This window comes from Macaca mulatta, chromosome 3 (genome assembly GCF_049350105.2).
Source record: "Macaca mulatta isolate MMU2019108-1 chromosome 3, T2T-MMU8v2.0, whole genome shotgun sequence".
Classification (NCBI taxonomy): domain Eukaryota; kingdom Metazoa; phylum Chordata; class Mammalia; order Primates; family Cercopithecidae; genus Macaca; species Macaca mulatta.
In genome coordinates, this window is record NC_133408.1 from 173,893,242 (window position 1) to 173,906,772 (window position 13,531).

The 13,531-nt window shown below is 39.9% G+C and overlaps 1 protein-coding gene across 5 annotated transcripts in view; it reads left to right on the forward strand.

Annotated features, from left to right (window-relative positions):
- LRGUK (leucine rich repeats and guanylate kinase domain containing) overlaps positions 1-13,531 on the forward strand; it is a 129,358-nt gene that overhangs the window by 66,134 nt on the left and 49,693 nt on the right. For 4 of the 5 annotated variants that reach the window (XM_001100217.5, XM_077997366.1, XM_028846303.2 and 1 more), the window contains exons 13-15: positions 4,208-4,321; positions 6,443-6,644; positions 8,720-8,815. In XM_001100217.5, coding sequence (XP_001100217.4) covers positions 4,208-4,321; positions 6,443-6,644; positions 8,720-8,815 — 412 coding nt within the window. Of the gene's footprint in view, positions 1-4,207; positions 4,322-6,442; positions 6,645-8,719; positions 8,816-10,839; positions 11,601-13,531 lie in introns of those variants that run through there. The other variant, XM_077997367.1, reaches the window with a different exon arrangement.

Below are 13,531 nucleotides of genomic sequence, written 5' to 3' on the forward strand. Positions count from 1 at the left end.
CCACTGAACTATCAGATGAGGGACTCATCTGTGTTTCTGCTTTTGAAAGATTACCACCCACCTGGTGATTCCCTTATAGCTGTATATCCTCTTCCCTCTTTCCCCTTCTTTTTCCTTCTTCCTTCCTCTGTTCCCACCCCCAAAATAATGGACCTGGCTTATTCTTCATTGTACAAAATCATGGACCATTTCAGCATGGGCTTTGCAGTTTCTATGAGTTTAATTTTGAATGGCCAACTCTATACATGGTGCATGTTTTCTGGACTTCTCTTGTGTTTGTGGAGACATACAAGTGAGAAAAACGTATGATCCCTGTTTTCCTCTAACCTTGTCAAAAGAACATCTTGGAAATTCTTTATAATTTTCTCTCCTAGGGCTATATTTTGGCAGTTCAGTTTAATTGATTAAGAATACTCTGGGATTTTGTTTCTAAAAGCCTCAATAGAGATTTGAGAAGTTATCTTGATATTAGTAAGAAGCATTCTCTTAGGACTCTTTAGGTTGAAAGACAACTAGTTCCCAAAATTAATGTTAATTTCTCTTGTTGGAGTATGAGGCATTTTTTTCTCATGTCAGTTCATCTGTTCTCAGAACCCCATCTGCTCTCTGGTGTTTCATACCTTATCAGATCTGTAATCTAGTCTGGTTCAATTCCTAGTCTAAAAAGTCACTACACTTCTATACTATATTTAGTCTTAGAATTGTACTACCTCTACAAAAATCCTCCTGTGTTTGAGAAGTACTTATTTTTACAGATTCTGATAATATATACATATACTTCAGGATAACATAATTTTCTTGAACTTGAATTGTGCCTCTGATCTCTTTTCCTTTAATGTAAGCTTGAAACTGTTTCATGAAGAGAAACAAACTTAGAGATGACAAACTCATGACACATTGTCAGCTTTGCCAATCACCCACAGACACTCAGCCCTCTGTACACAGAACCCCCCTCTACACAGTAGCCACCCAGACAGCCCGCCCACCATCCTCCATTACAGCAGGCCCACTGACGGACAGCCTTGGCACACCCTTACTGTGGACAGTCACACCTTCCTGCTCTGACAGGTACAACACATAGACCTGCATACCCTCCCCAACACAGGTGCCTCCTTCATCCCGTCAGATACTTCCCCCACAACACACAATCACCCCCCTAACATGCCTGCAGATATGAGAACCCTTTTTATGGACACATATATAGTCCCCACAGAAACTCTCCCTCTCCTGCAGAAATCAAACCACAGACCCTGAGGTTTCTGGAGTAAGACTGTTGCTATTTATTAGGAAATCCACATGCAGCAAGAAACCAAAGTAGCATCACCAGCCAGAATGGGGTGGAGGGAAACCACTTAATCCCAATTCTTAACAAACTTGTAATGGAGTCTTTTTTATACCTATGTACTATGCAAGGTTCCTCCCAACTCTACGTCTCTACATCTTTCTAGAAAATGGGTTTGTCTGGTTTTTTTTTTTTGATCCACAGTGGAAGGTCCTTATACGTGTGAATAAACAAACTTACAGTATATATCTGAAAAGGAATTCAAGTATACATTTTGAAAACAGGGTGAGTCATAGAGTGTTAGTCAGGGTTCTCCAGAGAAATAGAATAGGATGTGTATATGTATAGAAAGAGATTTAGGGTTGGCCTCACACCTATAATCCCAGCACTTTGGGAGGCTGAGGCGGGAGGATTGCTTGAACCTAGGAGTTTGAGACCAGCCTGAGCAACATAATGAGACCTTATCTCCTCAAAAAAAAAAAAATTAGCCTGGTGTAGGGTTTCATGCCTATAGTTTCAGTAACTCAGGAGGGCTGAGGCAGGAGGATTGCTTGAGCCCAGGAGGTCAAGGCTGCAGTGAGTTATGATTGCCCCATTGCACCCCAGCCTGTGTAACACAGCAAGAACCCATCTCTTAAAGAGATTTAGTATAAGGAATTGGCACACATGGGTTATGGGAACTGGCAAATCCAAATCTGCAGTGTGAGACGGGCAGCCAGGAAATCCCAATGGGTTCACCTTGCCCACTGCCTAGACAGAGCCGATTTATCAAGACAGCGGAATTGCAGTAGAGAAAGAATAATTTACACAGGGCCAGCTGTGCAGGAGACCACAGTTTTATCATTACTCAAATCAATCGCCCTGAGCATTTGGGGATCAGGGTTTTTAAGGACAACTTAGTGGGTCGGGGGAAGCCAGCGAGCCGGGAGTGCTGATTGGTCAGAGATGAAATCACAGGGAGTCAAGCTGTCTTCTTGTACTGAGTCAGTTCCTGGATAGGGGCCACAGGATCAGATGAACCAGTTTATCAATCTGGGCGGTGCCAGCTGATCCATCAAGTGCAGGCTCTGCAAAATATCTCAAGTGCTAATCTCAGGAACAGTTTAGGGAGGGTCAGAATCTTATAGCCTCCAGCTGCATGACCCCTAAACCATAATTTCTAATCTTGTGGCTAATTTTTCAGTCCTACAAAGGCAGTCTAGTCCCCAGGCAAGAAGGAAGTTTGTTTTGGGAAAGGGCTGTTATCATCTTTGTTTTAAAGTGTAAACTAAGTTCCTCCCAAAGTTAGTTCAGCCTGTGCCCGAGACTGAGCAAGGACAGTTTGGAGGTTAGAAGCAAGATGGAGTCAGTTAGGTTAAATCTCTTTCATTGTCTCAGTCATAATTTTGCAATGGAGGTTTCAGTGGTGCAGATGAAATCCAAAGGCTGATCTTTTTGTTCTATTGAGGTCTTCAGCTGATTGGATAAAGTCCACCTATATTATGGGTGGCAGTCTGCTTCCTTGAAGTTCCCCAATTTAAATGTTCATCTCACCCCAAACATCTTCCAAGTTGACACATAACACTAACCAGCAGATGCAATAAACAAGATAAAGTGTCTCTCTGAAAGGAGAGCCAGATATATATCTATATAGGTTTTATATAGAGAGAGAGAGAGAGAGAAAAGGAGTCACATTTATATATATATATAAAAGGAGTCACAGTATTTGTTCCAAATAACAAAGAAAGTATGACTTTGAAGGAATAAAATAGTAAGGATATTTATTGTTGAGTTTTTAACTTTTTGAATACATAACATAAACTTCTTTTGATTATGGGGGATGTAGATTTTCCTCATCACCCACAGCAGACACATTGCCCAGAGACCCATCCCCCAACCTCAAAAGACACCCTGTGCCTTCTGGTCTCTGACCTGTCTTCCCTGGCAGACAGCCCATCTGTGTACCCTCACATTTCCAGAACTTCTGGGGCCAGGACGCAGGGCAGCAATAGACCCAGCTGCTACTGTTCTTAATGCTGTCACCGCCATTTGATGGGATTCAGTGCAGCCCTGGAAGTTTTCACTTCATTGTTCATTTCAAAATCACGTATATGAGAAGTCACACTTGCCAAGATCATCCAAATTTTTATTCCTTCTGTTGTCATCAGTTACGCAGTTTAGATTTGACCTAGTGGTTTAATGAATATAGTATTGCCAAAGAAAAAGTCACAGACAATTTTGAGAGACGTGTTTTTACTTGCCTTTTTTTTCCCCAAGGGAATACAGTTTTTGGAAGAACTGAGCTTCCAGAATACAGACAGAGGCATCATTTATAGTTCAAATGGCTATAGGGCAGATACCAATTCTGTTGGATAACATTTGGGGCAGTTTCAGTAGAAAGCTATCTTTATGAGGAAAAACAGGATGGGTCTGCTTTTTCAAAGCTTTTAGGATGTCCCTGTAATTCATGGCCTTCCGGAATTATCTATAACTCATGGCTTATCTTGGAATGCAAGGCTGTTGGAAATGGAGGCCTTTTCTGGGTTGCCTGGTGTGCTGGCACAGCTGAAATGGCGGCGGTAAAGAGCAGGCCATTAGTTTTGTTCTCTCAGTAATGAAGGTTTTGGTGCGAGTTTGACAGGAAGTGGGTAAGTAAACAAAATAGTCTATTTTACCATATGCTGCAGTGCCTTAACACTCCTCCACATTTTGTCAGCAGATTATTTCTAAAAACCTATTTTTTTTTGTCAGCTGAGAATTCTGAATAAATTTCTCTGTCACAGTTTGAAATTAAGTTTCATGTACCCCATTGTCATCCGTGTGCAGTTGCTAAAATTTGTAAGGTTTTTGAAATTATTTAGAATAAGACATCAAATGATTTTAGTTGTGATCATATTCCATGATGGCTGCTGTTATATGAAAATCTTTGTTCTTCTCGAATTCCAGGGGAAATTCATTGTAACATTTAGTTATGGTAATCACAAGTATGGATTAAATAGGGACACTATAGAAGCTATCGCAAGAGATGGTTTGGCAAGCTGTGTTCATATGGAAATAGAAGTAAGTGTTTTTCATTCCACCAATTAATGTGTGTGTAGTTTGTGTGAGTGTGGTGGGTATGTGTGTGTGTGTGTGTGTGTGTATATATATATATATATAAATTTTTTATTGATACATAATTGAGGTACATATTTGAGGTTGGGGAGGGGGTTACAATGCACAGGCAACACATTGCCAGACACAAGATAAGATATTCCATTTATAATTAGTATGGGGGGGCAAGACACGTGAAACATTAAGTGACAGGAGTTAGGTTACAATACAAGAAATTGCACAGATATTGTGAGTGTAACTGCCACTCGAGCTTTATTTTCTGTTATTTCCTCACTAAATGCTCCTTTTTCTTTTTAGAGCATGGCCTCTGTTTATATAAAAGACTGTAGATAAAGCCTGATTTGTAGAGTGTGGAACTGGTTCCCCATGCCCTAGGACAATGACAGCCCCATGCGGTCAACTTTGTTCCTTCGTTCCACATGAGATGTGTGAGCTGTGCTGCCATTTAACTGCAGTTGCTCACTGGGTGTAATATTTTCATACTTCTGGCAATGTAGACCTGTAGATGTCAGAGATTTTTCTCTCTACCCCGACACCGTGTCTTCCCCCAACAATGATCTATAATTAGAGTATATAGAAGCTTCTCCAAAATTAAGATCCGGAGTAAAACTATGAATATCCCACTCATTTATTTTTTAAAAATATAGCTTTATTGCATACTTGGAACCTTCAAAGATAGTTGACTGTTTTTTCAAGATCCTTTAACTGAGCAGTATGACACTTTTGGAATTAAAAAGAAAGCAATTATAAAACTAATTCAATTAGACCAAACGTACAGAAAACAAAACCTAGGCAAATTGGGTGCATAATCCTTTGATGTCAACTCTGAATCTTTCTTTTTTCCTCTGTGACTTCACACAGTAGGAGACTGCAATTCCCTTTTGACTCTGTGTTGGTGTAAGCGTTTCCTAGCTTACGTATTTCTTCCAGCTCTTTAACTTTCCTGACTTAGACTATTTCAAATCTTATTTCTCTGTGATTAATTGGTTTTGTATCTTTAAGGAGAGTTTTCTTTGTTTCTATAATAACTAGCAAAAATAAAAGGTCTTTTCTAAAAAATTTATTCATTTGACAAGGCAGAAACAAAAATTAATGCATTTGTGAGTCCAGAAACTCTCCATCCTTTCTATCTATCTTTCTATGGTCCAACAGTTATCTGAGGAGTGGCTCCTGTTTCACTCTTTTTCTCCCTGGGAGTTCACTCCTACCCATTTCCAGGAGGTTGAGTCTATAATCCATGCTTTATTCCCCTGATTCTCCCCAGCTGAAGTATTATTCCAGACTGCCCTGGCCATTGACTCGGAAATTGTTTTGGAAATAGCCTGTATTTCTTCCAACTGAATTTTTAAAACAAAGGTTTTGAACATTGAGTGAAACTGATTGAGATGGAAGGGACTTTAGAGTCCATTTGGAATGGCTCTTTCATTTCACCCACGAGGAAACTGATAGCCAGAGAACTTGAAGGATTCGTGCAGAGTCTACAGGAGCCGGAGAGCTGCAGTTGTGACCAAGCCCTCCAGACTCAGACCAGTCAGTTCCTTACACAGTTCCACGCTGTGATCTCCTGGTCTGCAGGCTACCAGGAGCTTGGCCTTCCCAACCAGGGTGCCGATTTAGCTGCAGAAAGGGTCCCAAGATGATGACAAAGGGGTCACAGAAGAGTCTTTTCTCCCTGGTAAGATCTCTGTCTCCTAGTGCTCCACAGAAGCTTTTTGAAATATAGAATGGAAATTACCTTTCTGTAATAAAGTTGCAATATTGCTATGAATGTACCTATTTTATATCCAGCAATTTTCTAACAGTCATATTCATTAGAATGATTAATTAAAGGAAAGCCAGGTGGAGTGAATTCTAATATTTCCAATGACAATTTAAAACTTGATGAAGAGAGAAATGTAATCCAATCTTGAGATATTTATAGAAAAATAGCAGCTAACTCTACAGGTGAAATACATTCTTCAATATATCAATAATACTACTTCTTATACCCATGTTGTCAGATGGCTCCAAAATGATTTGTAAATCATCTATGTGTTTCCAATTTATTATCTTCCTTTTAATGCACAGGGTGTAAGAAGTTTAAAATATTCCTATTTTGAGCCTCGTTATATCCTGGTGGTACCCATGAACAAGGAAAAATATGAGGGATATTTGCGGAGAAAAGGATTATTCAGTCGTGCAGAAATTGAATTTGCTGTCTCCAGAGTGGACCTTTATATTAAAACTAATCATAATTTTCCGGGATATTTTGATGCAGTAATCAATGCAGGTTGGTAATTTTCAGCAAAGTTTTATTTTTGAAATGTAAGATTACTGAATTAAAAGTTTGTTTCATGGGGATAAAATTCTTGGGTAAAAGCTATTTTCCTTGTAACAGTGAATCACAAAGAACACGAAAAGGGTAAGAATCCAAGAGGTCTAATTTTCTACTGTTTTAATGAGAGCATTGTCTCAATTATTTTTTAAGGTTGTAGCTAATAACATTTGGTGTAAAATGAGCCTGAACTGAGTTCATTTTTTAGGGGACATTGTGAGAACAAAGTTAAATTATATGTAATTTGAAATACACATTTAAATTTCTAGAAAGGCATATGAAACTCAGGTAATTTTATTATAATCTACACATAGGTTAAAAACCCAACTACTCAAAATATAACCATAAAAATGTATGTGTAAAACAAATATTTTCAGAAACTAGTTTATAAATGACCATTTAATTTAAAGTGATAGTTCATGGGAGAATTTTTTGAAATGTGAAAGTTTCTATATATATGTATATATATTTTTATACATATAAAATTTCTATAGATATATTCTAGAAATTTATACATACACACACACACACACACACACACACACACATATATATATATATATATTTTTTTTTTTTTTTTGGAGAGAGAGTCTCACCCTGTCACCCAGGCTGGAGTGCAATGGCGTGATCTTGGTTCACTGCAACCTCTTTCTCCAACTCCCAGGTTCAAGCAATACATCTGCCTCAACCTCCCGAATAGCTGGGATTACAGGTGCCTGCCACCAAGCCCAGCTAATTTTTGTATTTTTAGTAGAGATGGGGTTTTGCCATGTTGTCCAGGCTGGTCTCAAACCCCTGACCTCAAGCAGTCTGCCCTCCTCAGCCTCCCAAAGTGCTGGGATTATAGGCATGAGCCACCATGCCTGGCAAATTTCTATATATTTTTAAACTGCACTATATTACACAGTCATAAAAAGTAAAGAGAAAGTTCTCTGTGTCCAGATAAGGAAACATCTTCAAGTCATACAGTTACTAAAAAAGACAGGTTTATAATATAGTATGCCATCATTTATGTAAAAAAATTATGTAATTATATTTTCTTGCACTACATAAAAAAATTCTCTGGCAGAATCTGCAAAAAACTAATAACCTGATTACCTCTTAGGGGAAAGGGAAGCTAGATGAACTAGATGGACAGGGGACATTAGTTGAACCATATGAAATTGTTGATATTCAACTATTTTGACCTATGAAAACAGCAATTTCATATGGTTCAACTTATTAATAATAGTTTTTGGTCTCTGAAACATGTTAATGTATTACACAGTTGAATTTGTTTTCTATTCCTGCATAGAAATTATCACACTTAGTGTCTTAAAGTGTCAACACCCATTTATTAATTCACAGTTTTGTAGATAAGAAGTCTGGTACAGCATAGCTGGATTCTCTGCTCAGGGTATCAGGAGGCTGAGGTCTCATCTGAAGGCTCTGGGGATAAGCCTCCAAAGCTCATTCTTGTTGGCAGGATGGAGTTTCTTTTGGTTGTAGAACTGAGGTCCTAGTTCTACTGGGCTGTCTGCCAAGAATTATCCTCGGTTTCTGGAGGTTGCTCTCAGGTCTCATCCACGTGGCCCCACCATCTTCAAGCCAGCACCAGCACATCGAATCCTCCTTGGGATCTGAGTCTCTGACTTCTTTTTCTGCCAACAGCTGGAGAGAACTCTCCTTTTATGCGGCTCATGTGATTAGGGTGGGCCTGCCTGGATAATCTCCCTTTTGATTAACCTAAAGTCAACCCATTAACAACCTTAACTACATCTGCAAAAATCCCTTTTGCTGAATGTCACACAATCGTGGAGGTGGTATCTCATTGCCTCCACAGGTTCTGTGCACACTTAAGGGGAGGAGATTGATTATACAAGGGTGATGTGTCCTTAGGGTCATCTTAGAATTCTACCATAATATATATAAAATTCTACCATAATATATATAAAATTAAATGCAGTAAACAAATCATTACCACCAATAGTTAAACATCAACTCTTTTGGATCTGATCCTGTTGTTTTGAAATGTACTCTCTTTGCTGCAGATGATCTGGATGTTGCCTACCAAAACCTGAGTCAGCTCATTAGAGAATACCTTGGATTGACTAAGGAACCTGCCAAGAGTTTAGCTACAACTGCAGGTACTATCCTATCTTTTTTGTGCCAGGATTTTTTTTTTTTTTTTTTCATGGAAAGGAAAACAAATCTGAGTTCCTATTTGGGTACTCATCACTTGAGCTAAAGCTGGTCTCTTTTATTCCTGTACTTCTTCTGGGGCAACTGTCCCCAAAACAAGCAGCATGAGTCAGCCTTCTGGACCTGTAACTCTGCTTGTCTCCATGGTCATGATGGGCCTCTGGGGACTGCCCTTCAGGAACAGGCTGGGCAGTGGCTTGATGGAGGTAATAGATAAGGGTTAACCTCACGGCTCAGAACTCAGCCTTCTAGAAGTTTCATTCCTTAGCTGAGATGTTGTTCTACTTGTCGGGTTTGTATTTAGTCTGAGAGTTTTCTTTTCCCTTTTCTTTGTGTTACCCCAGTCCTCAAAATACTGTGCTGCGGAATATTGTGGCAAGAGCGCTAGTCATAGGATTGGTGCTCCTGTCCTAGCCCTGTGCTCTCTTGGGTCAGCTTCTTTGCTGTTCGGAGTTTCAGTTTACTGTTCTGCTACATAGACCTAATGCTCCTTATCTTCCACATGGATGGTGAGCAGCACATGATGTAGTATACGTAAGAGTGCACCCCCTTGGAATCCAGGAATTCTAAAGCCCTAAGTTAGAATTTTGGTACATGAATTTTGAGATGTATTTAAAAGACTCCCTTGAATCTACCTCGCAACTATTAGGATGGCTACTATAAAAACAAAATAAAAAAACAGAAATTAACAGGTGTTGGCAAGGATATGGAGAAACTGGAACCCTCGTGTGCTATTGGCATGAAGGTAAAATGGTGTTGCTCCTGTGGAAAACGGTATGGAGGTTCCTCAAAAAATTAACAATAGAACTGTCCTATCATCCAACAATCCCACTTCTGATCTACCTCCAAAAGAATCGAAGGCAGAGTCTCAAAAAGAGAGCTGCACACCCATGTTTTTAGCAGCACTATTCACAATAGCCGAAAGGTGGAAGGAACCCATAAAATAGAATTTTATTTGACCTTAAAAAAGGAAGGAAATTCTGGCACATGCTACACATAGATGAACCTTGAAGATACTGTGCCAAATGAAATGAGCCAGTCACAAAAGGACAACTATTTTATGATTCCACTTACATGAGGTATCTAGAATAGTCAAGTTCATAGAGCCAGAAAGAAGAACGGTAGTTGCCAGAGGCTAGGGAATGGGAGTGGTTTAATGGTTACAGTTTCAGTTTGGGAAGATGAGAAGAGTTCTGAGGATGGATGATAGTGATGGTGGCACTGTGTGAATACACTTCATGCCACTGAACTGTGCACTTAAAAATGGTTAAGATGGCTGTGCGCGGTGGCTCATGCCTCTAATCCCAGCACTTTGGGAGGCCGAGGCGAGTGGATCACGAGGTCAGGAGATAGAGACCATCCTGGCCAACATGGTGAAACCCTGTCTTTACTAAAAATACAAAAATTAGCCAGGCATGGTGGCACATGCCTGTATGCCTGTAATCCCAGCTACTCAGGAGGCTGAGGCAGGAGAATTGCCTGAATCAGAGAGTAGCAGGTTGCAGTGAGCCAAGATTGCGCTACTGCACTCCAGCCTAGCGTCAGAGCGAGACTTCATCTCAAAAACAAAAACAAGCAAAAAAAATGGTTAAGATAGTCAATGTTGTATTATGTGTATTTTGCCACCATAGTAAATTTTAAAACTTTCCCTTGATGGACTGAACCCCATTCACACACTGCATATTGTGAAATGTTAACCCGAGACCCTGGCTGTTTTGCAAGTATGTTCAGCTTTGCATTTTAGCAGTTGTGACTTTTTGCCCAAATAGGATTTTGTTTACCAGGTTGCATCCTGCCAGACTGAGGCAGGGCAGGTCATGATCTTGCCAGACTTCAAATCAATGCTGTTTTGTAATTTTGCACACTTCTCCCAGGTTGAGGGCCCCTGGTGTTTTGGAATGAGGTCAATGTGAAACTGGTAAAAATCAACAGATAATGGCTGAGAATTTCCTTCTCCATATGTCTATAGGAGATGAAGTGACCAGGGTATGACCTGCTGACTAGAATGTTCCTGGACAAAGTCTGACCTGTCTGAAAATAGACAGGAATGGAGGACTGGAGGACTATGCTCAGTCTACGAAGGGAGGATTGGGGGACATTAGATTAGGAGCGTGTCAGTGTATTTATCCAGCCCTGCTCGGAATCTCGGCACTGGGCGTTGGTTCTTTAGAAAGCCATCTCTATGGAGAAGGACTGTGTAGTGTACCTAATGAGGCTTCTGTAGCTCAGTAGAAGTTTCTCTTGAGGAAATCGGGCTCCCCTTGCCTTAATTCTTTGCTAATCAAGCAACCTTCTGATCTTTAATTTGGTCCCATCAGGTGGACCTGCTCCTGTGGAGGCTGTACCCTACGTTACTCACCCTGCCCTGATCCCTGAGCCAGGCTTGTCTCCATTGTAAATTAATTAATTGGTGTACTGGCTTTTAAATCAGCCTCTTGTGGGTTTGGATAAACATGAATCAGTCCCCCCTGAGCCTGACCAGCTCTGAGTCACTGAGAACAGTGTGTTTCTCAATCTGAGATTGCCACTAATTAGTGGGGCTTGAACAAGACTTTGCCTCAACAGCCAGTGAGAGTCCATCTCTGTATCTTTTCTTATTCTACAACTATCAGGAACACTGGCTATTGGGTGCAGTTGCCATTTGGTAAATTAATAGACCAGATAATGTGTGCATAGAAAAATAGACTTTGATTTTAACAGGTATAATGAAATTTTATTTATTTGGACTAATGAGGTCAGGCTTGGCTGATTTAATGAAAAGTGTGAATTACTGAATTTGTAAAAATGTGATAGCTTTCAGTTACATTTCATAACTGAAACTGAGCCATCTAGTTATTGACTAATAGAATTCCATCTTTAAAAGGTAGGTAGGCAGATTTGTAATTAATGTATCAAATCACTAGCCTCAAGGCCCCTTTGTTTTTTTGGCATGTTTAGTATTTTGAAATACAATGTGTTTTCTGAAGCCAACCACTTTATCTTATCTAGACAATTAATTTGCTGAGGAAGTTACTTTTTCCACTTGTGGGTTTAAGGATAAGCTTGCACATAAAGTAACATTGTAGAGGCCAGACATTATTCAAGTGAGTATCTAAAAAGTTCTAATGGCCATGGTCCTTATTAATACACATTTAATGATGTCTCTAGTGGGACAAGAAGGAGAGCCGATGTTCTTCCTGAGTCTCAGGGCTGTGAACAAGGTGCCAAGGAGTTGGGGCCAGATGTTTACAGGTTCAGTACACGAGAGTGGGGACAACCATAATTACCTTAAAACAAGTGTCAGTGTGTCTGGAGTTGGTTCCTGCAGGTGGGTTCGCGGTCTCGCTGACTTCGAGTAGAGCTGTGGACCTTAATGGTGAGTGTTACAGCCCTTAAAGATGGTACGGACCCAAAGAGTGAGGGGTAGCAAGGTTTATTGTGAAGAGCGAAAGGACAAAGTGTCCACGGCATGGAAGTGGACCCCAGTGGGTTGCCACTGCTGGTGGGGGTGGACAGCTTTTATTCCCTTATTTGTCCCCTCCCATGTTCCCTTTCTGTCCTATCAGAGTGCCCTTTTTTCAATCCTCCCTGCGATTGGCTACTTTTAGAATCCTGCCAATTGGTGCATTTTACAGAGCACTTATTGGTGTGTTTTACAATCCTCTTGTAAGACAGGAAAGTTCCCCAAGTCCCCACTTGACCCAGGAAGTCCAGCTGGCCTCACATCTCATCAGTACTCTCCAGGAAGGGACCCAGAGCCCCAGCAGAGTCACAGTCATGTGCCCAGCTGGTGCTTCACCTCATTGCTCCTGCTCTGAGCTGGGTCACTCTGATTTTAAGTTCTATAATTTAGATATATGTGTATAAACACATTACTCATATAAATGGGACCTCTAGAAATAAACAATAGTTTTAGTATAATGAATTTTTTAAAAAATAATTAAGCTGTCAAAAGGAAGAAATTGAAATAAAAAATATTTACGATTCTGTGAGACAGCTTTTCTGAGCAATTAGAAAACTGGACTAGAAATATGAAGCCTTGGTTTTCTATTCTAAATCTAACGAATAACCATTAACTTGATTGGAGAAATAATTTTGAGCTCCAATTTCTTAAAATAAAAACCTATATATAATGTCATGGTGCACTATTAGAATCTGGCTGTCCAGAGCTGAGGTTTTTCCCAATTGGATTAGGCATCAGTACAAACAGAAATCTTATGACCAACACCATTGTATTTCTTAAAGTGGTAATCCTGTATCAATGCAAACTGAAAATTATTCCCAGATATCTGAAGTAGTAATACATAGCTTTATGTTTTGTAATTTTACATTGCTAATTTTTAACTAAGAATACAAGCTGAATTTCTACTCTTAACAATGAGAATGGAACAGAGTGATAAAAGGAAGTGCAAGGTTTATCAGTTCTGAGTACAGCATCTTTCAGCCTGGACCCAGAAATGTCAACTTTCACCAATGGATGGATTAATTGAATTTTCACTTAATGCATGTATAAAATAGTAACTTTAGGTACACAGTGATCATAAACCCTTGAAATCTTCAGATATCCCCTTAATTTAAAATATATATTGACCAGGCCCGATGGCTCATGCCTGTAATCTCAGCACTTTGGGAGGCAGAGGCGGGCAGATCATGAGGTCAGGAGGTTGAGACCATCCTGGCCA